Source organism: Phyllosticta citriasiana (genome assembly GCF_038021145.1).
Source record: "Phyllosticta citriasiana strain CBS 120426 chromosome Unknown IWZ02scaffold_7, whole genome shotgun sequence".
In the NCBI taxonomy this organism is placed as follows: domain Eukaryota; kingdom Fungi; phylum Ascomycota; class Dothideomycetes; order Botryosphaeriales; family Phyllostictaceae; genus Phyllosticta; species Phyllosticta citriasiana.
The window spans coordinates 1,720,846-1,745,661 of NW_027117284.1; the positions used below are offsets into that span (position 1 = coordinate 1,720,846).

The following is a 24,816-nucleotide window of genomic DNA, read 5'->3' on the forward strand; positions in this document are numbered from 1 at the left end:
TACTCTGGTCCTGGAATGTGAAATCACGACTCAAATGCAAAAAACATTGTGCCAAGGAAACTCCGAAGGCTTTCTTTCCGACCGCAGCATCTATTCCAACCAAGACCGAGTGATCATTCCACCACGAGTGTATCTTGCTTTCTTTGTCTGTGCCATCGTCGAGAATCTGCTTGCATGAGGCTTTTTTTCGTTAGCTTTAGATCACAATTTCCCTTCCCAGACGACATACCTGCTCAGTTGGCGCCCTTGCAAACGGTTTCCATGGCACCTACGATAGTATTCTCGGCATAATCTTCGAACGACTCAAGCTTAGAGCCGGATGCCTTATCGTCAGGGCCAATGTTCGCATCGGCCATCATATGCACAATCTTGGCTTCATCTTTGAGTAGAGTAGTCGTCTCATCGCGGACGTCCTCCAGCTCGCGCTTGTTGCCCTCGATGCGCTCCCTCTCGTCCTCGAGCTCAGAGATCTTTTCCTCAATCTCGGCGAGCCTCGAATCGACCGCCTTCAGAAGCTTGCAAGCGCTCTCGTCGATGCTGGCGACTCTATCATAGGCGTTGTCAAGGGCTTTCTTGTTGACGGCCATGGTGGATGTGTGAATATCTGCGTGTTTCTGTTAGAAATTGACCAGATCAAGATCAAAAGAGCAAGCTTACAGAAAGTTTTATGCTTGAGGGTGAATTAAGAGTATAGAGGAAGATCGTGTGGCTCGTTTTAGGGTGATGGTGATGTCGAATGCCTGATGGTTGATGTATTGTGGTGGTTGAAAAGTCCAAGTCGGCGCACCGCAGTCGGTTTATATACCACCAGATTCACTTAAGTCCACCGCCCTGAAGCCTTCTCATTCGCAACCGCGCAATATTCAATTTTGCGAACTGAAGCGAAAGGCGCTTAAGGTGCCAGTGGTAACAAAAGGGGCGCAAAAAGAAGGACACAAAGTAGCAGTTTGCGATTTGATGTGTCTGGCTCACCCTCAAAGCTTGGTAGACTGCCAGACTTGCTACTCAAGGTCCTGCGTGTGATTCTGGAGGCTTACGCGAGCCACATTGTGTCTATTCAACCAGAAATGAATGCCCTCATCGAGAGTGCAGGGCATGTCCTCTGAAAGATCTCCTTGAACAAAGGATGAAGTAATGAGCAAGACCATGAGTATCCGATGGACATTTTGGGGTTTCTCTACATTTCTGGTGTTAACTAACAACATGGAAACAAGATCAAAGACCCCGAATTCAAACGGAGAAGCAGAGTTATATATTGTAACTGAGAGAGGATTTGCCCGTGGTTCCATCAGACTTCAAGTTCTTGCTTGCCATTGAACTCAACCCCAAAGCAGCTTGTCCCACGATGCTCCAGACGCTCCATCCCTTACTACCCCTGCCCCATCAATGTTCTCTTTACTGGTTGTCTTTTGAGCCTTTGTGCATATCCTCGACAGCGTAGTTGACGATGTCCTCCGCCTTCTCAGTGAAACGGTATAGATTTGAGAGGTTGCACTAGCCAAAGAGCCGTCAACGGTGCAGTGTGCCGCCGTAACAAGCGATTTCGACAGGGAAGCGACAAGATCTTCTCAAACAGAATCTCGAAGCAAAGACAATGCAAGTATTGCTTATGAAAGAAGTGGTCTTGATGTTGAGTTGTTGAGCTTGCCAATCCTCAGCAGTCCCTTCCCAACAAGTATTGACCTGTCCGATATCTCCTTGAGATTCCTCCAAAATCTGAATCCTCTGGATGACTTGCCTCGTCAGCATTTGACAAACACCGATCCTCGCTTTTCGAACCATTATACCTTCATTTGGGAAAGAGTCAACCAGACTTGTTGAGCTGCTCGGAGACCTGGTCGACGAGAGAAGAAGTCTGCTCGACAAAGACCTCGAGCTCCGACTGGGCCGAGCTAGTAGAAGCAGGCTTCTCCATCATCTTGGCAATCTCATCTTCGTTCTGGAGGAGCTCGATGGACTGTCTGGCGTGCTCCTCAAGGTCCTTGGCGCGGCGCTGGAGGTAAGCGCGCTCAGCCTCGATCTCGTTGAGGCGAGACTGAATGCGACCCTTGGTTTCGGTGATGCCTTCCTCCAGGGAAGCGACCTGGGCGTAGGCCGCGGAAAGCTGCTCAGGGCTGGCTCTAGTGGGCTGGTTTTGCGCCATGGTTGGTGTGATCTGAGATTGACGCCGTGTCAGGGGAGGCAGCGATATACAAAAGCGTATTGGGAGTAGTGCTTACATGATTTGACGTAGTCTTTGGGGTGATGTAAGGGAATGGAGGAGATAGTATACGGGTGCGTAGAGGGAGGTGTCGGGTGGTGGTCAAAAACCTCAAGTCGCGGCGCGTCGGGTGGTTTTTATAGCCGATGCCAACACCCCCAATCACTTCCAACCACCGCCTGCGCCTGCTTGCGCCTATCCGCCAAACCCACGCCCAATCTACAAATTGAGCCACACATTTAAGCATCCAAAGCGGAGGTTGCATCAAGCCAGTCAGTGGCGTCCAAACTGCGGTTTTGCAGGACGAAGCGTTTACCCCTAAATCGTCTCGCGATCCACTACCACTGGCAAAAATGTCCTGATTTACCTGTCGAACCCGGGACAAATACTTATCTTTGCTTCGTTTGCTTTGGAGGAATGATATGTTTTCTATTGGGCAAGGCATCCGTGCAATGTCCAACCCGGGCTATGTTCGGGCTTGTCGTTAACAAAGTCCATTTTCCTAACGACAGACAGACGGCGAGCGGCTAGAGCAAATGGATTCACTCTACACCAGAGCTTCCAGGCGAAGCTTTTTTCCCTCGCAAGCTCCTCCCAAAAAAGCAAGTTCAATAACTCGTGACCCTTCCGATCCTCCAACCACCTCAACATCACTGACAGAGTCCAGACCCACGCGCCACAATCACAAGTGACATGACACGGAGTCCATCGCTTTCCCACGCGTTCCCTCCGATATTCCGTGGCCAGAAGACCGCTGCCCTCCATCCTCCAACGTCCACATCAAACCCCACCCCCATTGAAAACCTGCTCCCTCAACCACTGACACTTTTCCTCCAAACCCGCCATCATCTCCTCGGCAAAAAACAGCAACTTGGCCAATTCGTCCGTGCCCGCCTTGGCTGCATCGAGCACCACCACCGCCGCCGCCGCCGCCTCTTCCTTCGCGTTGACTTGCAGTGCTTCCAGCTCTTCCAGCGTCCACAGCGCTTGTCGCATGACGTCGTGGGCGATGTGTAGGTCGTTGGTGCAGGATGCTTCGAAGGAGGGGGTGTTTGGTTGATTGGTGGTGTTGGGAGTTTGTTGATTGTTGCGGACGGCGGTGGAACTCGAATGATTGGTGGTGGTGATGTTGCTGTTGTTGTTGTTGTTGTTGTTGTTGCAGGTAATGGCAGTGGTCACACCAGCGCCCTCGAGCAAATGCTCAAAATTGAGTTCGGCGGTGCGTGCGTCGAGGCGCGCGATGAGGTGGTGTAGGATGGCTGTGCCGTGGTGGAGCATGCATGTCATGCGGTGGTATGGGTTTGGGACGGCGGACATGAAGTTTGTCGAGACGATGGGGGCGAGGACGGCCATTTCGAAAACTTTTCCTTTCTCGTTTGAGGAGTGGGATAACAGATAAGGTAGTGGTTGGTAGAAGTATGTCCTGCTGATTGGAAAATAGAGAAGTGTGTTTGTTTGAGCCTGTCGATGATGCTGTTGACGACGACAGGTGGACGGCCGAGCAGCAAAGTGATTGTTTGCTTCCAGCTCCGCCCTTTTCCTTTCGCCGTGGAAACCAATCCAAAGCAACTTGAGTAGAACAAGATGGAACTGAAATCAACCCACCTCATCAATCCAAGCAGTCCAACCACGCACCTAAACCGTGTCCATTCGCCCAATCTCCAAACTCCATCCGTTTGTCAATCTGACCCACCCCCACGCTTTCTCCAACCATCCCCTGTCTGCTGACTGTCTCAAAGCAGTCCACTCATGAACTCTTCCCCCTGCTGCATCTCTCCCTCATGACCATCACCATCGCCCTCATCCTCATCCTTGATGACATGCGCAGCCTGTTGTTGTCTCTGAACCACAACTGGCGCCTCAAAAAGCCCCTTCTCCGCAACCCGCGAGAACATGGCCTGCACCCACACCTCATCAGCCCGCCTCTTCTCCTGCTTCGCCGTGAAATCGCGCTCCAGCTGCTTGCGCTCGCGGTACAGCGCCTCGTAGCGCCTCATGATGTCCCAGCGTCTCTTTTCCAAATCCAGATTGCCCAGCACATCCAAAGCTTGTCCGCCCATGTCCAATACGCTCCTCTGGGTTGCAGTGGGAGCGCTTGAACGTGCACGTTCGAATAGCCCAGCCATGCGCTGCCGACCTTTTGCCACGTCGTCGAATGCGCGCGTCATGCGGCTGCGACTGGCGGCGATGCGGGCGTGGGCAGCGTGTAGCTCAGCGTTTTCGCAAGCGATGCGCATCAGGATGTCGTCGTAGAGGGCGAGGGTGGCGTGGATTTCAGCAGATAATGCGAGTTGCTGAGGGTTGGTGGGAGGTAAGAGGTTTAGTGGGTTTAGGGGGTTTGAGGAGTTGGTTGTGAGTGTGGAAAGATTGTTGGTTTTGCTGGTTTTGCTGGGGTTACTGAGGTTGCTGGTGTTAAGGAGATTGGTGTTGGTCTTGTTGTGACTGTTGTCAGTGGAATCGGTGATAATGGTGTCTTTGTCGATGTTCATGGACTTGTCTGGAAGTGGGACTTCCGGTGCGTTGGCAGCGGCCGCTGGTGTTTGGTCGCAGGAATTGTTCTCCATCATGAGTACTCGCTTGGTTGCTTTCTCGTTTACACAGTCCTCTGCTGCACCTCGATCTACAAGACCCCAAAATTGCTGGTTCAATGAGAAGAGAGGGGAGAGGGGGGAGAGAGAGACGAAGAATCAAGGTGTAGAAAGCAGCCAGAGGGACTATTTCACCACCAGACCGTGCACGGTCCAGTCTGCACTTGAGTCACTGGATCAGATCACGCACGTGAACCGGTAGGCAGAGCCATTTGATATGCTCAGGGGTATTGCGCTTGCATGTGAGTGGTCAGGGGAAATGGGTCTGTGTGGTTGGGATGCTGCGTGTTGTGACGATATGTGTGGTTGGAGTCTGGATTGTTGTCGAAGGCGCTCACTTTTGTTAAGATTCAGGGGGCATGGGAATCAGTGCATTTTTTCGAGAAGTGATGTTTTGAGATTGTGGTCTGGCTGTGGTATGTCAGGAGGCAAAGTGACGCAGTGAACTCTAAGAATTCGAGCGACCTTCTAATTCGGCATGTCAATGTTGACACTGATACTTGAAGACAGTCAGCCTGGTCAAGGGTCATATCATTGCATTCGTACATCAAGCTAGTCCCAGTAGTCAACACACATGTGCCAAGGAACAGCCGCCCAGCCAAAGGGAAAAGCACCAAAATACAAACGAATAAAGCACCGTGGATATCTTCGCCGTCCCACACTCCACATCCCACACAGAATTCAATCTTCCATCCCTCCCTCCATCATCACATCCATGATCCACCTACTTCCTCCCAAACCACCCCTTCCCCTTCCCCTTATCACCACGCACAGCCTCACTCAAACCCCCCACATCCACACCCGCATCCACGCGCTGCGGAACATACTCGCCATCCTCACCCCTACCCTTGCGCTCCGCACGATTCAGCGCCTCCTTCGACACGACATCGCCAACCGGCCTCGCAACGCCATCCTGCCCCAGCTGATCCGCCACCGCAGTGTTGGCGCCGTCTTGCACGGCGTCGACGTCTTCGTTGCCGCTGATTTTGGTTTGTGCGAGGTGGTCTGGCATGATGTGTTAGCAAGGGAGAGTCGGGGGTAGATTCAGGAGGTGGAGGAAGGGTTGATGTTGGAAGTGGAGGTGGGAGAGACAAGAGCGGGTGCACGAAACGTACCCTTAGCAGCATAACTCGCCTTATTGTCGCGCGTAAAGAGCTTGAGGTACCAGTCTTCGAGCCACGGCACCCAGCGCTCGTACGCCTCGTTGTACTTGCGCTTGCTCCAGTCCATGGCGGCGGCGGCGAGCTGCTTGAATTGCTGGATTGCCGTTTGGTATGTCGGTTGCTGCTGTTGCTGTTGGTGGTCGGAGGAGGATGGTTGTTGTGAGGTGTCTGGAAGCCGTGGCGGGAGCGTCAGTGACATGGTGTCTTCTTTTCCTTCGTGTTGTTTTTCTTCTTGTCCTTTTGCGAAAGTGGTGGTGGAGTCGATGGAGAGAGTTGTGCCACTGCTGCTGCTGTAGCTACGGTAGAGCAGCGGATACGAGACGAGGAGGAGTGCAGGAAAAGGGTGTAGATGGGACATTTGACGGCCTGCCTATCTGCCTACCTGCCACCCAGCAAGCACCCCATCCACCAACAAATACAACACGCCGACTGACTGACTCACCTCTCACTCGCACTTCGCAAAAGCCCTCTGCGCGCGGGAAACAAAGTCAACACGCGGGCGAGCCTGGCGGGACCACGCGTGACGAGTTGTCTGAGAAGGGTACCCACAGTACGGTCCAACGGTGTGAAAGCGTGGAGCACCGATGCTCTTGAGAAAAGAATTCAGATTGTCGGGAAGAGTGAGTGATCCAAAGGGCCTAGTCACATAATAAGCGCACGTGCGGTGTGAGCGAAGGACGACGGATAATCTTGGCTGGTGATGGTGACCGCTGGATGACGGGCATGGGGGGCAGATGATGCCGGTGCCGCATGAGGTGGGTGGGTTGATGGCAGTCAGTCATGTGGCCGGACGCTGTCTCAAGCCAATCGGGACGGGACCATTGCCTGCGCTGGCTTCAACCCAACCACGACGAGTTGACGACAGACCACCAACGTCAGAGAGAAAGCATCCAGCGATAAGGGAAGAAAACGGTCCTCGTGGAACGATAAGCACCATGAGGAAAGCTGTTGTGACGAGTCATTCAGCCACAAAGGAAAAAGCAAAGGGGAAAAAGACGTCATGGGCAAAAACCGTGACATTTCTTTGGCTGCTGCTGCTAATGACTCCCAAGAAAAAACGCACGAAGACTAGGCCAACAGTAAAAACAACACAACAACAAACGCGTACATCTCATCCCGACATAATCTCGCGTGCTTTCGTCAGAAACAGTTTCCCAAAAAGGTGGTGGGTGCAGTGTGAATGCTATCAAGCCAAGTTTTTTCCAAAAGAGGCTCCGTCAGTATTCCGACCCCCACAAAGCAAAACATGGCGACATGGTGAGTTAGCCCCGTCGTTGACTTCGTCAAAAACGTTTTACCAACCCCGCGTGGCAAGACTGGTCCGACTGCGCCAACATCCCAAAAAGACGACTTCGCGTGCCCCCGGCTCTTCTCTCCTTTCTCTCTTTCAACTCCGCTACTTGACTTCTATTCCAATGAAAAAGAGACATTGCCGATGGGCTGCTTTTATATCTACAACCAAGAGAGACCAAGGAAAACAGAGAACGTTGTAGCTTAGAAATGACTGGATGTTGTGTGGTGGCACATAATAGGGAAAATGCCGTCTGGCAGACGCGGGGTCACCCGGGAGGTTGCGAAGAGTCGGTGGATGAGCATCTGAGATGCGCTTGGTGGTGTGTTGTTCGTCGAATTGAAGAAAAGCCAGAACACGGGAGCGCCGTACGTGAGAGGCGTAAAAGAGCCAGGCCTTGGAGCGCCGTAGAATGCTCGAGGAACGCCAAGGGACAAACGGAAATGTTGAAAAACATGCGTCCAGGACGGAGGAGTATGAAATGTGTTTGGTATCAGGTGGGTATCGGAGAGGCAAGGAAATTAGGTGTCTGGCCGGACGAGATGTTGGCCTAGGAGAAAAGGGCTTGTTACATGTCCTGGCGGAGACGTCGGGATAGACTCAGTGAACGCCCTCCAAAAGGCAGGGTTGATGATGTAGGTGTTCGCGGGGTCGAGCTAGAGAATAAGCCCAATCTTTGTCGGCGCTCATCACTACCATACCCGTCCGAGTAGCGAGGAGTTTCGCTTGCTGGAGGCGTGTATTTGCGTTCACCGCGGTCTCGAAGCAAGAGGCTGGAGCTAGACGACTGCTGTGCGATGGGCTGCTCTGTTGCAACTGTGCCCGCTCTCCTGAGCGAAGTATTCGTGTGCAGCTGCGCAACCGAGGAAGCACCGTCCGGAAGCGGAACGTTGGAAGTGTACTCTCGAGACAAGCGATTGCGATTGTTGGTGTTCCGTTGGACATAGTCAGTGGAGGCGCGCGAGGGAACGCGGAGGTTGGACGTCTCTTCTTCCTGGTTCGGCGCATCGTCATTGGTAACGGTAGCTCGTCGAGGACGATGCAGGCTGGATCCAGAGCGTGCCTGGTATTTGCCCGACTGTTGAGTTGGCGTTGTGCGGTCCCGGTCCGTACCTTCGCGCGGGCTGTTGCCAGCGCTCCCAGTCTGATTGCCGAGCAGCGTGCTGGCCCGGCGCGCTTCAATGCGATGCAATGCGCGGCTGGGGCTGTTTCTTGCAATTTCTCCGTCAGGCTCTGCGCTTCCAGCTCTTGAAATGGGCTGATGGTATTCCTTTTCGTCGCGATCTCCGTTGATGTGAAGGCTCCGTCTTCTCGAGGACACGGCCATTGCGGGGGATTGCAAGGGCGGACTCTTTACACTTTGCGTATTGTCACAAATTGCAATGCAAAGATCTGTGAGGTTCCGGCACATGTTGTCGGCTTTTCTTCTGAGCTGGCGATCAGATGATTGCACGCCGCTGGCAACAGACACAGCAGAGCTCTGGCCAGCGTTTCCCGTCATGGCGGCAAGCTCCAAGGCCTCTGTCGCCGTATTTTCCAAAACTCTGTAGAGCGCAGGTCCGACTTGATCCTTGCATTTGGCCAGTGCAGAGTGCAGCAGTGGATGGCTGGCCGCAGCTGCTCCCGCAACTGCACCAGATACCGTCGTTTCTGGCGGTGACGCACCTGCAACCGACCTTTTCGCTTGCTTGGGAGACAAAATGACAGATGTTGCCTGGGTGGTGGCCGTTCGGGGTCGGCTGACTGACTCGACTCCGTTCATCATTGCAGCACCGGAGCTTGGAGGAATCCTTCCGGTGAGCTCCATCTTTTTGATTCGAGACTTGAGGTCGTCCAACTCATCCCAAATGGTGGACACTGCCGTGGTCGAGTCGAGTGAGTCGGAACCGTCGTTTGTTGCTTGTTTCTCAGGACGTTCTTGCCTGGACGAAATTTCCGGGGAGCTTTCCAACGAGGCCGACGGCTGGTTTTGGCGCTGGGTATAGCCGATGCTTGAATAGCGGTATTTGTTGTTGCTTGCAGTTGATCCCGACCTTGTACCGTCCCCGATTGATGATCTTCTGCCCTGGAAGGTCTCGTCCTCCCTTGATCGTCCTGATAGACCAAAGGAACGGACTCTGGAACTGTCGGCCGGAAAAGACGCGGTGACACCCGATGGAGGCTCCCGTGCAGACAGCGGCGCCCTATAAGAGGGCGATGGCAGCTGGGATACCCGCCTGTAATGCGACTGCATTCGTGTCTCGAGCGTCGGCGTGTTGGAGTCGCCTCCGGTTGCGGATCGATCCAATGCGTTTACAGGCAGCGACTGACGGGTCAAACGGGCGATTCTCGACTGGTGAAGCCGTTAGCAAGCGGAGACTGTGAAACGCTCGGGGGATTTGACAGTAGATATGGCTCCCTTGGCCAAGATCGCTCGCGCAGACGAATCAGGGCAGGCGACCAAGGAAAAGGCGAGCTAAAGGGGCTGTGTATCAATGCAGACCATGACGGGCTTGACTCTGACCAGGGTGAAAGTAGTCGGGGCTTGCCGGGGATTAAAGTGGAAACTGCGCATTGACTTGCCTTTCTGCGCTCAAGCTTCACCGTATCGTCGTCTCCATCCTGTTGTGGGCTGTCTTGGGCAATGTTCAAAAACAAGTCCTCCGAGTTTGACGCCTTTTCAGCGCCCGAGGCAGCTTTGCTCTGCTCGGGATGCCCATTGTGAGAGCATGCAAAGTCGTAATCGGATTGGTTGTCCGACTCCATGAGCCCCGAAATGCTTCTCCTTCGCTTTACGTGGGGCAGCGGGCTCGTCGCGCGAGAGACGGGCAGACTCTTGACCTTGCTGTTCAAAGGTGCAGGTTTGTCTGGTTGTTGCGCAAGCGCAGCCTGGCTGGTCTTGCGCGCGAGTTTGTAATTTTGGTAGGATGAGGTGAAGGTGGGCGTGTCGGGGGAGAGGACGGCAGAGGCAGAGGGCACGCGTGGAGACAATTGAGAGACTCGCAGGACGTTGTTTGATTTTCTTCGTGTCAAGAGAGCTACGGGCGGTCGATTCGAGGTCGCTATGCCATTTGCGCTGGGCGAAGCGTGCGGGCGGCGTGGGCCGGGGGACAGGAGGGAGCGCCTGGAGTCTGGAGTCGCGTCGGCGGGCGAGTTTCGCGAAGATGACAATGGAGGCACGGCCAGACGAGACGGGCGCGTCGACGAGGGAGTCGAGGATTGTGTCAGAGGTGAGCTGTTGCGGAGAGTGCTCGGTGTTGGTTGGCGGTGTTCCTGAGAGTAGCGGTGCCGAGACGCACTGTTCCCCTGGTTGAGGAGGCGCCGGGGCAAGTCTTGGAGCGTAGCAAAGGCGGTGGGCGGAGTGGACGGATCAAGGCGAGGCTGTGGAGAAGACAGGCTGGATCGTGGAGACGCTGGAGATGGACTTGGAGAGGATCTGGAAGATGTTGCACGGAGAAGACGGCGCAGGGAGCTGCTGCGTGCGGGCGGCTGCGGTCGTTCTGGTTTGGCGAGAGCGTCGTCCATTATCCTTGTCGCTCAGTGCGTTGGCGAGGGGTGGACGCCGGGTCCTGGTCTGGTGTCGTCTAGAAAGCAGTCCAGCCAGGCCGAAAGCGAGCAGTGGAATGAATGTCGTCAAGAAATCAGCACCTCAGTCGAGCAATCAAGCAGCTGAAGCCATGGGCTGAGCGACCGTCTGCTCTCGCGGCGGGCGTCAGGAACGGGTCGCAGCGACCAAGGCTAAAGCAAAGCAGTGAGTGCAGTGCAGTGCCGTGCAGCAGAGGCCGTCGCAAGTGACGGACGAGCAAGGATGGGCAAAGAAGAGGAATAATATAAGAGAAGAATCAAGCACAAGTAGACATTCGAGGTGTTGTTTGTCCTCCTTGGTCCGAGTGGCTTCCTCCTGGCTGTCTGACCAGCCGACTCGGTCGTCCCTCTGCACTTGTTCTAGTGTTGCCCTCGTCAACCAAAGGATCCGTCTGGTCAGGTACCCGCGTCCATCTCTCTACAGAAGGACAGTCCATGGAGAAGAATGCAAGCGATCGACGACGAGACGCTCATCAATCTGACTTGGAATGTCCCCTTCAGCCGCGAATTGCCTTTCTTGGCGCGTCGTGATGGCATTTCTTTCTTCAAGCTGGTGTCACTTGATCGCCGCACCGATGTTTTTTCTTCAAACCTAAAAGTTAATGGTCGCTGGGCGGACTTCGAAGCTAGACAGTGGAGGCGGCTAAAAGGGCACCAAAAGTCTCCCTTTCTTCCGTTGCAAGGCCCTACAGTGAAAAGCACGGTTCTTTCGCCTTTCGCATCAGCAAAATGTGCTCTGTCGACTGTCAAAGTCCCCATTTGCCTACATCAACCTCTACCAAGCGACTTGGCCTCAAACTGGTCCAAACCAGAATCGATAAGACCTTGGTCATAGAGATCCTTTGACTACTAATTTCGTAATTCAATTTCTTCCGGTCTCTTGACTTCTTCCAACTACATGTAGACAACACCAACAAATTGCAGCCTTGGTGCCTGACGCAGCATTCATTTCTTGGCACGCACGGACGGCGCTTTTTGCCCGTCGCCTCGACTCCACCGGCAGCATCTCCTACACGTCGGTCCGCACTTGCAACCCCATCCACACCCACCACCTCGACGCCATGTCTACCGGCCTCTCACTCTCACGCGCCCTCCCAAAACCCAAATACACCGGCCACGATGAAGAGCTCCCAGCTCACGCCCAGCCCCGCGGCCCGCGCGTCGTTGGCGCTGCCGAGCTTGACAACTCCCAGGTGGTCCTGAGGAAATCCGGTCCTCCACCTTACGGTCAACGCACTGGATGGCGCCCACGTTCGCAAGAAGATTATGGCGATGGGGGTGCTTTTCCAGAGATTCCCGTCGCCCAATACCCGCTGGACATGGGTCGCAAGACTGGTGGCAGCTCCAACGCCCTCGCCATTCAGGTCGACGGCGAGGGCAAGGTCAAATACGACGCAATTGCAAGGAGGGGGCACAGCGAAAACAGAATCGTGCATACATCTTTCAAAGACCTCATTCCTCTCCGTCAGAGGGCCGACATGGGCGAGCTTTCATTGGAGCGGCCGTCTGAAGACCAAGTCGCCGAAACCAAAAAGAAGACAGAGGAAGCTCTCGCAAAGCTGGTGTCGGGCGCCGTGGCAGCACAAAAACCAAAGACCGTCGCAGGCACCACTCGCAAAGCTCTTACCTACGTGCGATACACGCCTGCGAATCAGATGGGTGACAACACGCAAAAGCAGGATCGAATCATCAAGATTGTGGATAGGCAACAAGATCCCATGGAGCCGCCCAAGTTCAAGCACAAAAAGATCCCGCGGGGACCCCCGAGCCCTCCGCCGCCCGTCATGCATTCGCCGCCTCGAAAGTTGACTGCCGAAGATCAAGAGGCCTGGAAAATCCCTCCGCCCGTCTCGAACTGGAAGAACCCTAAGGGTTACACTGTCCCTCTAGACAAGCGACTTGCCGCCGATGGACGAGGCTTGCAGGATGTCACCATCAACGACAAGTTTGCGCAATTCGCAGAGGCCCTGTTTACCGCCGACCGTCATGCCAGAGAGGAGGTTAAGCAACGCGCGATGATGCAACAAAAGTTGGCCGAAAAGGAAAAATTGCAAAAAGAGGAACACTTGAGGCAGCTGGCCATGAAGGCCCGCGAGCAAGCCAGCGGTGGGCGGAGAGGATCTGGCGGTCGCGCAGCGTCCAGGTCGAGGAGCAGATCTCTGTTAGAGTACTCGTCACACTCGGAAGGAAGTGAAGATGACGAGGCAGTAAAGGAGCGTGAGGCCATGCGCCGGGAACGGCGAAGAGAAGCAGAACGCCAATTGCGCCAGTCGCGCATGGGCACGGAGCGCCGTATTCAGATGATGGCGCGCGAGCAGAACCGCGACATTTCGGAGAAAATTGCTCTTGGCATTGCAAAGCCATCACAGTCCTCGGAGACAATGTACGACTCGCGTCTCTTCAACCAGACTAGTGGCTTCGACACTGGATTCAACGAAGACCAGGCTTACGACAAGCCGCTGTTTGCAGCACAAGATGCCATCAACAGCATCTACCGACCCAAGGCAAACCAGGAGGATGATGACGATGATGGAGGCGAGACGTACGATCGCATCACAAAGACGAATCGCTACGAAGTCTTGGGCAAGGCGAAGGAGGGCTTCAAGGGTACGGAGACTGCTGATGTAAGTCACTTTGATTTTTGTCCTTCTATTCAATCGCAGAAGACTAACCTGTCCAAGGAACGTGAGGGCCCGGTGCAATTCGAAAAAGACACCGATGACCCCTTTAACATCAATCAAATGATTTCAGAGGCCACGAGTGGTGCCGCCAGCTCGAGCAAGCGTTACGGAGGTGACGAGCCCGATGGACGATCCTCAAAACGTGCAAGAGTGGACGATGATTAGTGGTTATTCCAAAGCATTCAGAAGCATTTTGAACAGCATTCAAGATACCAGGAGCAATGTATCAGTCACTCAATGGCCTCGTTGGTTTGTACAAGATAATTTCAAAGTGATGACTCCAAGTCTATGCGGTTGAAACGAAGATGCATCGTTGCCATGGGTATGAACTGCCACTCAGCTTGGCATGGCATCTAAGCCCCCTTGGTTCTGAAGCTTGGTGTAAAAGCCATTGCACACAACCACGGTCTTCTTGAACGCCTCTCAATATCGCTGAGGGTAGCTGAACTGCTTGCCATCTAGGTATTCACTTACCATCAAAACGTGCGCTTACTTTCCTTTGCGCTTCCTATCTTCGTTGTATGCCGCGCCATTCGTCCACAACAAGCCTCTTTCCTCCTCTTTGGGGACCCAAAACTTGGTCAAAGCTTGCGCGCCACACTGAACTTGAGAGCTGCCAAAGCATGCACCTTTCGGTTGAACTTCTGACCGCCTTCTTACTCCACCTTCTTGCCACGACTCCAACTTCGACAGTGATATCAACACCAGCAATTGACATCACCATAGTTCGCAGCGACGAATCGAAAGCAACGAGGGCAGCGCAATGAACAGCAGAAAGGAACCAAACCACCCCCCCCCCCCTGAGGTAAGCAGCGACGGCACCAATGGGCAGGATGAAAATCCCAAGACTGCCAAGAGGAGTTTCAACTCGGAAAAGCAAGACGTCAAACGGTCTGTCGCCTGCCAAAACGTGCCAAAAGAATGGCTGACTCTTTTGGCTTGCCCTCGCCGCTCGCGGTCCGCTCTGGGCGGCATGAACCGAGAGCTTGATCTTACTTGTACCCGCCGTATCGACTTCCCCAGAGCTTCCCTCCGTTTCAGGGACATGCGCTCTCCTGGGTTACTCGGCACGTCTACCCCCTATGGGCGGACGCGCTCTTCCTAGCGTTCCTGGAGATGAGAGCCCAGCTTGGCATGGCGTTCAGCTGAATGAAAGCCACCAACCGCTTTGGACCCTGAAGTTCCGCTGGCTGCTGTGATTGGCCCATGTTGCACGCGAGAATCGCATTTGGTTATCTCTCGAATTTCACGATGGTTCGCATCTGGTGTCCGCGGTGGTGGCTGATGGATTTTGATAGGATCCTCTGTTTCAGCAACTGCATGCTGGCTGAGGCAGGGCTTTCGTCGTATTTGGACCCCGTAGCCATTGGACCTCAGGGCTGATGCATTTATAAAGATTTTATGGTGGCCCAAAAGCAGACGTATTCAACTCAGACAGCCTTCGAAAGCGCAATGGGTCCAATCAACTCTCACTACTTGGCCTCTCCGGCTCAAAATGCATCCGGCAGTAAACGGATCAGGTACGTATAACCACTTCTTTTCATTAAACTCCCAGAAAGTCCCTTGAGCCAACAGACCGTAAGAAAAGATTGCTGACTGGAATCCAGGCTTTTCCCAGGCTATCTTCTCAATGCTGGCGGCCTTTTGATCCTTATCTTCTTGGTCGTCGCTTTCTGGTCCCGCGCTGCCAGCCAGCCGTTCTATGTGTCACTCTTCTTCGGTTATTGGATCCGACAAAGCGCCAAAGAGGGAGCTTGGATATGGTCAGCCACTGCGTCTGTGCTGGCATTCTCTACGCTTCATATGCTCGACAAATTACTGCATTTAATGGTCAAGCAAAAGATCCAAGCGAACACGAGCTTGGCTACCTTGGAGGGTGAGTAATTTACTCTCTGCCCCAAGGCAACAGCAAGCTGAGATCAGATAGGATGGAGCAGACTGTCTTACCACAAGATGTTTCTGGATTACAGGAAACCGTGGCTCGCCGCGTTCTCACTGGCCACTTGGGTCACAGCGCACTTCTTGGTTTCGGGATACACGGCATTGCTGACTCCGAAGCCTGTCCTGCAAATCATTGAAGTCACTGGAAACGACACCGACGTATCGTCTGACGCATTCAGACAGTGGGCCACTCCACTGTGGGAATCAGACAAGTCTAATTTGACGCTGTGTCAGTGGTGGGACTATACAACTCCCGATGAATATCCCCTTCCTCATTCGACCATCTACTATCCCACTTGTTCGTGGGCAAAGGATTCGATCTCGTTCACGAGTTCGGGGATGGTTAGTGCTTTGGAATCTTCTCTCCTCAGGGGTTTAGACGGAACGTTCAAGACATATACCAGAGTGGCAGACTCCATCTTTGATGGATCGACAGGAGGAGTGCTGCCAATAGGTGACGTCGGCATCGCAGCTTTTGCGTACGACTTGGAATACAAGGATGTGCCGGACTATCTCAACTACACCGCTTCCTGGAACTACACGCTCATTCAGCAAGGTTTCTCGGTCGACATTGTATGCACGAATACTACCGACTCGACCCCCATCTCCCGTAGCGAGCCGGACCCCGTGAATGTCACGAACGGATACGTTGGCCAGGATATGACCATGTACACATTCACTTACGACACGAGCGACTGCACAAATCCCCTGCACAATGACGACACATATGTGACGCCCGTTGACTCCAGTCTAGGCGTTTACGTTTGCATGGGGGATGACGTAGAGGCCAACAAGTGGACCATGTATTTGCGCGCATTCGACGAGTATGAGAGGACCTTTGGCAACATGACATGCACCATAGATCCCTATTTGACCAAGAACGAGGTCACTTATGAAGGCAATGGGTTCATGATTTATCAAAACAAGATTGGACCGGTGGGCGATGGGTCATTCGTCCCACCCGACCTGATGATGGCCATCTGGCAAGCTCTGACATCTTCTTATTCAAGCACGGTACGTCTGACCAGTCCTCAATCTCTTCGACAGTCAGCCCATCCATCGACAAACACCACCTACTAACGCGCAACGCGACAGAGCAACAACTTCCTCGATGCGGTCATCGCAGTCAGCGGCACAGCCGCCACCTTCAAAGCCGACGCATCCAACGCCACACTGCTGCTGCAAGACGCGCTGCGCGGCGTCTTCGAGTACCAAGGCACCATGGCACGCATCCACTACCGCGCGCAAAACTCGCCAGGCCTCGCAAAGAGCATCAAGGGCAACTTCACAATCGAGCGCATGGGCTGGTCCGGCTCCCCAACCTCCATCGCCTCACTCCTGCCGCTCCTCACCTTCGTCCTCGGCTCGGCCATCTGGTACTGTCTCGAGGGCATGCGCGCCGAGAACCGCCACGCCACGACCTGGGACCCGCTGAATCCCGTCTGCCTCATGGCGGCGGGCGCGGCGGGCGGGTCGGCCGGCCGCCTCGGCGTCTTCCAGGGCAAGGGCGGCGCCGATGAGAAGGATAGAACCATCAAGAAGATTAAGGTCCGCTTTGTCGGCGAGCAGGGTCTTATTGCTGACTGGGGCCATGGCGGCGAGAGTGGGGGCGTGTCTTACCAGGCGGTTGTCGCTGAGAAGGACCAGTTGATGGGGAGGGAGAGGGGCATGTAGAGTTGTGTCTAGATGGAGGTTTTGTGGGTTTTGGATTTTGGGGTTTGGCATTGGCATTGGCGCAAGCGAGCGAGCATTGATGGGCAATGGCATGGGCGTCAGAGCATGGCAGGATTGGAGTTTCTGGATTTGCGTTACTGGGAGCGAGCGAGCGAGCGAGCGAGCCAGTGGCGTTGCATTCGCTGGAGTTGCTATCCTCCATTGTACCACGTCGCACTTTCTAGATGGGTCTGGATGGATACTAGGAATTAGATACACCAAGCAAGGCTCATGTGTATAAACACACGTACAAATATATATACATACGTACATACTTGACCACTCACACCTAATCCCTCTCTCTTCACTCTCCTTCTCTTGTTCGCAACTCTTTTCCTCTTTCATCTCTTCTCTAGATATCCATTCTTCCTTTCATTCTTCCATTCTTTCTTCCATTATTTCTTTCTTTCCGAGCTATCAAAAACTGACATCCGCTCTATCCATCCATCCATCCATCCATCTATCCACGCGCACACATGCATGCATGTTTTTCCACTGCCAGCCAGAGCAAAACAGGCTAGATCAGATCCTCCTATATATCTGCAGGACTTCTTTCTCTGTTCTCCCGTCTGTCTTCTGTCTTCTATCTTCTGTCTTCTCTTTCGCATCATGCCGCCCACACACCCACCCACCCACCTACGTACATACGTACATACGTACCCATGCATCCAACCATTCATCAATCAATCCATCAATGGTCGGTCGGACGGGAAGGAAGACAGTTGGACAAGAAAGGGGAGGGAAACTGACTGTTGGGTAACAATTAGATTGATTCACTTATTCAATTCGACTGACTGACTGAATGGTTGGTTCCTCCTTTCCGCTCTTCCTTTCTTTCATCGTCCGTTCGTTCATCGTCCGTTCGTTCATCGTTCGTTCGTCGTCCATCCATCCATACAGATAATCAGACACGTACACACTCCCATCCATCCCATCAATCCCAATACTACGCCGCTCATCTCTTTAACCTCTTTGTTCTCTTCTCTTTCTTTTTTGCCATTCCTCCATCCCTTCCTTTCCATGCATACACACACACACACGCATACCCTTATCCCTTCATACTAGCCAAAAAGCTATCCAAATCAAACTCCTCCTGATACTGTCGCTCATCCCACAACTCACCCAACTCATCGAGGAAGCCCTTCTTTCCCTTCTCGCGCACCTCGCCCGTCGCATCGACTGCGTCCTCCTCGGAAATGTCGTGGCCGGCGGCGGTCCCGCTGGCGTTTGCGTTGTTGGCCGATGACGACGAGGCGAGCGGGTTGTCGGCGCCGTCGGTTGATAGGTTGAAGAGGTCGAGGATCTGGTCTGTTTCCATGGTGCCGAGACCGGCGTTTTGCTGGTTCACGACCGTGCTGGCCACGTCGATTTTGAAGCGTTGGAGGCTGTTTGCGCGGAAAATTAGCAATGCAGCTCTGCGAGGGAAGAAACGAGGAAAATGGAAAGAAAATTAATGGGAAGGGAAGGAAAGCGGGCAAGCGAGCCACGTACTTCAAAATCTTCTCCTCCAGCGTGCCCCGAGTGACGATGCGATACACATTGACGACCTTCTTCTGCCCAATGCGATGCGCGCGATCCATGGCCTGCATATCCTTCTGCGGATTCCAGTCGTGCTCGACAAAAATGACGGTATCGGCGCCCGTCAAGTTGAGCCCCAGGCCGCCGACGCTCGTCGTCAGCAGCAGCACGTCGTAGCTGGGGTCGCTGTTGAACTTGTTGACGATTTCTTGTCGGCGCGAGGCTTCGACGCTGCCGTCTAGCCGCATGAATTGAACCGATGGCAACATCTTTTTGAGCACCGTGTCTTGCACCATGTCCAACATTTCTTTCATTTGGCAGAAGACCAGCGCGCGGTGCGGACTGACGGCCTCTGAGGCGGCTGGCACGTCGCCGCCGCCCGATGACGACTCGGACGGCTGGGTTCCGATGCCGCAATCGAGCAGCAAGTCTCGCAGAGCAGTCAGCTTGGGCGCGTGAGTCGCGTCGCGGAGCGACGAGCCCGTCTTGGCCAGCAGCGACTGGATGTCCTGGTACTGCTTGTGCTCGGGCTTCATGACGAGCGCCGGGCTGTTGCACAGCTTGCGCATGTACTGCAGCGCCTGGAAAATGTGCTGCTTACTCTCCTTGTCGTCTGACGACGCCTTCTCCGCCAGCGTCTTGGCTTCCTTGCGCGTAAAGTCGTCAAAGAGGCGCCGCTGCAGGTCTGACAGGTCGCAGTAGTAGTTTTGGAGAATTTTGGGCGGCAGGTCGTCGAGCACCTCTTCTTTAAGACGACGCAGCAAAAAGGGCAAGACTTGCTTGTGCAGTGCTTCGATGGCGAGAGCACCTGCTTCTTGCTCCTTTGACGAGGACTTGGAAAAGCGTGATGCAGCAATGGGCTTAGCGAAGCGGTCTTGGAACACTTTTTCAGAACCCAGAAAGCCGGGCATGAGAAAGTCAAACAAGGACCAGAGCTCCAGCACGTTGTTTTGGATAGGGGTACCAGTAAGGATGAGACGATGGTTGGAATGAAGACGCTTGACAGCCATGGTAGTCTTGGTCTTGCTGTTCTTGATGAGGTGGCCTTCATCAAGCACGCAGTAGTTCCAATTAAGAGGAGAAAGTACATCAATGTCGTTGCGGCAAATGTCGTACGAGGTGATGACAATATCTGCGTTGTCCAGCTCGGGACGCACACGCGCACGCTCAGCGGGAGGACCAACATACGCAACTGGCTTGAGAAACGGCGCATACGAGCGAATCTCTTGCTGCCAGTGGCCAGAAAGCGTGGGAGGGCAGACAATGAGCGAAGGCAGGCGACGCACGTCGGGCGAACCCGTCTTTTTGTATTCCTCGGCGCGGTTGTGGTGGTCACTCGCGACGATGCAAATTGTCTGCAGCGTCTTGCCCAGGCCCATGTCGTCGCAGAGGATGCCGTGGAGGTGGTAGCGGTTGAGAAAGGCGAGCCAGTTAACGCCCTCTTGCTGGTACGAACGGAGCTCTGCCTTGATGGCGACGGGAATCTCAAACGGCTCCACCTTCTTGGCGTCGAGCATTTGAGCAATGAACTTGCGCTCGCGATCTCTGCCCCGGAGCAGCTCTTCCGAGAGTCCAGGCGGATCCGGGATACCCGCTTCGAGAGGAACAAGCTTGACCAAGGTAGCAAATGTGGTGGTAGCAATGAGACGAACGTCGTTGTCCGAGTCGCTCATGCGACCTAAGACGGGGACGATGAGGAAGATGACGTAGGGAAGGATGCCGTCCTCCATGACGTGTATGAGGTGGTAGATGCACTCAATGGCACCCTGGCGGCAGTGGACATCGACCGGATTGCTAATCGCTGGCATGACCTTTTCAACCAGCATCGTGATGCCCTGGACAGTCATTACACTACAGATGGTGGCAAAACACTTTGCTGCGGCATAACGCAACACAGAAAGCCGTGAATGCAGTGCCCGGGCAATGAGCGGCAACAACTCAAGGACAAATGAGTGGAGATTGGGGTGGAACCTTCCAACCAGTGCCCGCAGTGTCGAGAGGCCATCGACGACCTCTTGTCCAAAGGGACTATCTGGATCCTTGACGTCGGCAGGGAGCTCGTCGCCGACGAAAGCGCGTTGGATCGGCGCCTCGATAAGCGTGCGGAGTATGGGAATTTTTTCAAACAGCTCGCTGCCAAAATTGACGACCATCTGCTCGAGCGCCTCTTTTGCACCGCGCCTAGTGATGCGAGCGGCCTTGGCTTCCTTTTCGAATTTGGCGGCGTCGGGATGGTCTCGCACATCCTCCTCCTTCTTAAGAGAGAGAATACCGACCTCGACGTCGGCGTTGGGATGGAATTCTGGCGTCTCCGCAGTCTCCATGCAGCAAAATTTGACCAGATTGCCCACGACCTTTTCCACGACGACACGCTTGCCTTGAGTTGCGACATGCTCAACGAGAATCGCAACAGCGGCCGCCGAGCGTCTCTGAAGATCTGGATTTTCCTCATTCTTGACCGAGTCCATGAGCCCCTTGATGGTCAGCGCCGGCTTCTTGGGGATCTCGCGGAACGCGACGACGGCGCCTGCTGCGGCGGCCTTGATGCGGACGTCTCTCTCCTGCTTGACAGTCTTTGCTTCGTCAATAGCAGCTTGCACATCTGACTGCGCAGCAAGCAGGGGTTGAAGCGCCGCAACGCGACTGGCCGGAGTAAGAGCCTTTCTGAGCTTTTCGAATTCGGGGCCAACAATCTTCTCGCCGTCGGCAATGCCAAAAGCAAACTGGCTTGCGTCTGGCTCGCCCTGCACGACCACTGCCAGGTTGGGTAGCTTTGAAGTAGAAATGTGACCCAAATCGCGGAACGAGTTGAGCAGGGACTGGCACTGAGCGCGCACAATTGTGAGATAGCTGGTGAGATCGCCATAGCAGCCGGGCCGTTCGTCCTCGACCATGGTGCGCAAGATCTTGACAAAATCCTTAGCCAAGTCGTCTTGTTGACCCTTGGACGCTCTGGCAAACTCTTCGGCAATCATACACGTTGTGAGCTGAGTAGAAGAATAGGGAGAGAGCAATTGTGACAAGAGACGTGGAGCAAACACGCCTTGGCGTGACGACTTTGGCCACGATGCCATGGCCTTGCCCAACGCTTGGGCGGCAAGAATCTTTGAACGGATAATGGTCTCCACTCCAACGAGGTCGACGTCTCCTTCCATCATGGGAGCGTCAATGTTGTGGGCTGATGGAGGGGGCGGCTCTTTTTCTTTTTGCTTTTCCACCTTTCGACGCTTCTTTGTCGCCGGCTCGGCGGGCGCCGAAGCTGGAGACACGCGCTTTGCGGCGTGCGAGGTCGGAGCATATGACTGTCCCGAGGGTCTGATGAAGAGAGTGGTATCCATGGGAATCGGATGGCGAGACACACCAACGGGATGTATCGTTAGCGCAACGAGCGGGTCAAGGTGTTGCTGGAATTCAGTGGCAAAGACGTCTGGACTTTGCGCGCAGAGTGCGTCGACAAGTCTGTTCCAAACCTGCAGCGACAGCCTCAACACACCCTCGTTGCGCTCCACGAGCAGGTTTTGGTAAACCAGGCGGAGAGCCTTGCCGTTGATCCATCCCTTGGTCCCGTCACCCTCAATGTCGAGAAAGGTGAGGAGCGCGCGGAGCACGGCAGATCGCACGCTGGTAATGGTGTGGCGGAGAAAGGGGAAAAGACGAGGGACGAGTTGCGTGAATGACTGCTCCGGATCCTTGGCCGCATTCAGCTTCATGGCGTCGAGGACTTCGTTGAAGCTGCACAGTTTGGCCAACAGATCCATGACTGAGCCGGTACTAGCGCTCAGGTCGTCGCTGAGGTTAGACAGACAATCCCACACGATTCCAATCAGGCTGTTGAGCGCGGCAGGCCTGAGGTTTACAAATTCCTTGGCCACGGGTATCAATGTTGCGGCGCTGACGGCCCGCACGTCGTCATCAAAGTCGCCGAGCCCGCGCATGACAGCATTGAGGACGCCGTCCATGAGGGAAGAGTCTGTCAAGAGCAAATCGTTCCTAACGGCGACGAGATACCTCATCCCAATCATGCCGCCGTGGCAGGCCTGCCAGACGCGCTTTTCGTTAAACTCATCTTGCATCACCAAGCGGTAGAGGACCGTGTAGACGGCCCGGACGAGTTCTGGTGAAAGGAATTGTAGTACTGCACCGAGGGTCTGACCAGCAGTCTCTCGGATGGGTGCAACGACATTATCTGATATGTAGTCGCCAAACCGGTCTAGCATAAAGACGCAGCATATGCGACATGACATATCATTCAACCATCTTTGATTCTGCAGGTCGTTGAGCGCTTTGCTCCTGCCTCGTCGTCGGCCGGCACCCAATCCGTGCACACGGACGACCTCGCGCAGTCCCATTGCGGCGCCATGCCGAATTTCCCAGTTGGGATCGAAGAGATCGACCGTCAGAATTTCGCACAGCCGCTCGTACGGCCACTCCACGCCCTCCTCTTCGGCCTCGGACTGGATCACGGGCTTTTCGGGTATTGGTGCTCCCTTAAACTCGGACACGACTTTGCTGTCGTCGTCGCCGCCGTGGCGCTCCAACGAAAAGTAGTCCTGAACCTTGCTGTCGCCATCCTCGCTCTTGACCTCGCTCTTGACCTCGGACTTGACGGCCACCGGCTCAGCCGGCGTTTCATTGTGGTCGTGGCTGGGCCTGCGGTTTGCAATATCAATGATGCGGACTTTGCTGGCCTGTCCCTTGAGGTGCTGCTTGTTTTTGCGCTTCAGCGCATTGAGCTGCCGTTTGCTGAGCTGGTGGCCATTCTCATCGACGGGCGTCTGAGCGGGGTGCTCGTTTGGAGAGGTCGCCGACTGGGGTGGGGACGACACGCTGTTGGTGCGCGGGACCTTGGTGTCGAGTTTTTGCATGCCAGGAGTGGGCGGGGGCATGCTTCCCCTGGATGCAGCGGGCGCAATGTCGTCATGGGTGACTAGATCCTCTTCAAAGTACTCGCCGCCGATTCCCAGACGGGCCTTAAGACTTCTCTTTTGGTAAGCAAGGCGCTCGGCCGGGTCCATGGCCGCAAGCTTAAAGTCGTACTCCTTGCCGGCGCTACCGAGCAAATGCTTGCCATTTTTGAGAATTAGGGCGATATCGAGCGTCTCGAGGGAAAGCTGATCCTCGGGCAGTGGAGGCAACTCGACGAATTCGTCCTTTTTCACTGCACCATTTAAATGACCATTAGATTCGGTCTTGATGAAATCCTCGTCGGCGTTTGGGTCAAATTTTTGAGCGTTTTCGACAATGCCGCCAATGGCCTTGGCAGCGGCGGTTCGCGTGTCCCATGACTTGGAGCGCAGGTAGGGGATTACACGGGTCAGGAGGTTGAAGAGTTCTTCGGCGTGTGATTTTTGAATGTCAGCAAGCTGTTGGGCGGCAGTGTTGCGGATGAGCTGGGTGCTCCCGGTCTCGAGGAGGCTGGAACGTTGTTAGACGTGTTGTTGTTGTGTCGAGAGAATCGAGAGTCGCGAGACTTACGTGACTAAGCGGTCCAGGCTGTAAAAACAAGTCAGTCAGCGGGCGAGATCGACGGTTGGGGGGCCTCGGGGCCCTGCCAGCGATCAATGGGAACATGTGATTGGCTGGCAGCAACTTACCGCGACGCCATGTCCAAAAGTCGTGACCACGGCGATCAATTTCAAGATGTGACGAGCAGGATCAGAGTCGCATGCTCGCAGCGAGGGAGGGCCGAGGCCGGGAGCCGAGGGGGCGCAGGGCAGGATGGAGCAGGGCAGGACGGAGCAGGGCAGGACAAAAAGAAAAAGGTAGGGTTACGGGATTGATAATGTAGGTTAGGTTAGGTTAGGTTGGGTTGGGTTGGCGGGCAAACGGGCTCGGGGCGGCGGATTGGTGATGGGGGCGTTGGTCACATTGGCGCTTGACGTGCGCGCGGTGCAGTCTTATACGTCTCGATTCACGCCCGCAGGTGGCAGCCGTTCCGGGCGGAGGCTAGCCACACCGCCTGCCTGTCCTGGTCTAGCCGCCGCGCAAATTGCCAACCACAGCACCAGCCAACGCTCTTCCTCGACCTCATGTCTCTCTCTCTCTTCCTTTTTTTTCTATCATCTCCTTCTCCTCTTCTCTGATCAATCTCCCAGGACCACCTTCTCTTGTTCCTGTCGTCGCCCTCGTCCTTGCTCCAGTCCCATCTCCGCAAACC

The 24,816-nt window shown here is 54.6% G+C and overlaps 8 protein-coding genes across 8 annotated transcripts; 3 read left to right on the plus strand and 5 right to left on the minus strand.

The window, feature by feature from the left end:
* Positions 1 to 1,804: 1,804 nt before the first annotated feature.
* On the minus strand, positions 1,805 to 2,143 carry IWZ02DRAFT_491095 (uncharacterized protein; the record flags this gene model as incomplete). Its single annotated transcript, XM_066769716.1, has 1 exon — positions 1,805 to 2,143. One exon carries the CDS (start codon positions 2,141 to 2,143, stop codon positions 1,805 to 1,807), a length of 339 nt encoding a protein of 112 aa, XP_066622599.1.
* Positions 2,144 to 2,786: 643 nt separating this feature from the next.
* Positions 2,787 to 5,000, minus strand: IWZ02DRAFT_520248 (uncharacterized protein; the record flags this gene model as incomplete). The annotated part of the gene is made up of 5 exons (XM_066770765.1): positions 2,787 to 3,769; positions 3,806 to 3,835; positions 3,894 to 3,928; positions 3,993 to 4,820; positions 4,979 to 5,000. The coding sequence occupies 5 exons, from the start codon at positions 4,998 to 5,000 to the stop codon at positions 2,981 to 2,983; spliced, it is 1,704 nt and encodes a 567-aa protein (XP_066622600.1). The 3' UTR covers positions 2,787 to 2,980.
* A 512-nt stretch (positions 5,001 to 5,512) lies between these two features.
* On the minus strand, positions 5,513 to 6,018 carry IWZ02DRAFT_378292 (uncharacterized protein; the record flags this gene model as incomplete). Its single annotated transcript, XM_066764985.1, has 2 exons — positions 5,513 to 5,793; positions 5,904 to 6,018. 2 exons carry the CDS (start codon positions 6,016 to 6,018, stop codon positions 5,513 to 5,515), a joined length of 396 nt encoding a protein of 131 aa, XP_066622601.1.
* Positions 6,019 to 6,497: 479 nt separating this feature from the next.
* Positions 6,498 to 7,627, plus strand: IWZ02DRAFT_283522 (uncharacterized protein). Its single transcript, XM_066763672.1, has one exon. The coding sequence runs from the start codon at positions 6,686 to 6,688 to the stop codon at positions 7,442 to 7,444; it is 759 nt and encodes a 252-aa protein (XP_066622602.1). The 5' UTR covers positions 6,498 to 6,685; the 3' UTR covers positions 7,445 to 7,627.
* IWZ02DRAFT_283531 (uncharacterized protein) lies at positions 7,628 to 10,998 on the minus strand. Its single transcript, XM_066763673.1, has 2 exons — positions 9,805 to 10,998; positions 7,628 to 9,574 (listed from the first exon to the last, which is right to left on the minus strand). The coding sequence occupies exons 1-2, from the start codon at positions 10,744 to 10,746 to the stop codon at positions 7,811 to 7,813; spliced, it is 2,706 nt and encodes a 901-aa protein (XP_066622603.1). The 5' UTR covers positions 10,747 to 10,998; the 3' UTR covers positions 7,628 to 7,810.
* Positions 10,999 to 11,528: 530 nt separating this feature from the next.
* On the plus strand, positions 11,529 to 13,949 carry IWZ02DRAFT_403150 (putative transcriptional regulator Cwf13/SkiP). The gene is made up of 2 exons (XM_066765642.1): positions 11,529 to 13,430; positions 13,488 to 13,949. Exons 1-2 carry the CDS (start codon positions 11,868 to 11,870, stop codon positions 13,650 to 13,652), a joined length of 1,728 nt encoding a protein of 575 aa, XP_066622604.1. The 5' UTR covers positions 11,529 to 11,867; the 3' UTR covers positions 13,653 to 13,949.
* Positions 13,950 to 14,939: 990 nt separating this feature from the next.
* On the plus strand, positions 14,940 to 17,303 carry IWZ02DRAFT_482394 (uncharacterized protein; the record flags this gene model as incomplete). Its single annotated transcript, XM_066769146.1, has 4 exons — positions 14,940 to 15,007; positions 15,095 to 15,363; positions 15,415 to 16,442; positions 16,524 to 17,303. The coding sequence occupies 4 exons, from the start codon at positions 14,940 to 14,942 to the stop codon at positions 17,100 to 17,102; spliced, it is 1,944 nt and encodes a 647-aa protein (XP_066622605.1). The 3' UTR covers positions 17,103 to 17,303.
* Positions 17,304 to 17,812: 509 nt separating this feature from the next.
* IWZ02DRAFT_283608 (SNF2 family DNA-dependent ATPase domain-containing protein) lies at positions 17,813 to 24,386 on the minus strand. Its single transcript, XM_066763674.1, has 5 exons — positions 24,254 to 24,386; positions 24,135 to 24,152; positions 18,633 to 24,074; positions 17,941 to 18,526; positions 17,813 to 17,890 (listed from the first exon to the last, which is right to left on the minus strand). Exons 1-4 carry the CDS (start codon positions 24,262 to 24,264, stop codon positions 18,190 to 18,192), a joined length of 5,808 nt encoding a protein of 1,935 aa, XP_066622606.1. The 5' UTR covers positions 24,265 to 24,386; the 3' UTR covers positions 17,813 to 17,890; positions 17,941 to 18,189.
* Positions 24,387 to 24,816: the final 430 nt, after the last annotated feature.

Bases quoted from the DNA above. Each gene is read 5' to 3' on its own strand.
- IWZ02DRAFT_283531 (XM_066763673.1), bottom strand. From the start codon at position 10,746: ATGGACGACGCTCTCGCCAAACCAGAACGACCGCAGCCGCCCGCACGC. The intron at 9,575-9,804 runs GCAAGTCAATGC...CGGCTTCACCAG, and splicing joins TGAAGCTTGAGCGCAGAAAG to TCGAGAATCGCCCGTTTGAC.
- IWZ02DRAFT_403150 (XM_066765642.1), top strand. From the start codon at position 11,868: ATGTCTACCGGCCTCTCACTCTCACGCGCCCTCCCAAAACCCAAATAC. The intron at 13,431-13,487 runs GTAAGTCACTTT...AACCTGTCCAAG, and splicing joins AGGGTACGGAGACTGCTGAT to GAACGTGAGGGCCCGGTGCA.
- IWZ02DRAFT_283608 (XM_066763674.1), bottom strand. The intron at 18,527-18,632 runs GTACGTGGCTCG...CCGCGCAAACAG, and splicing joins CTGGAGGAGAAGATTTTGAA to CCTCCAACGCTTCAAAATCG.
- IWZ02DRAFT_283522 (XM_066763672.1), top strand. From the start codon at position 6,686: ATGATGCCGGTGCCGCATGAGGTGGGTGGGTTGATGGCAGTCAGTCAT.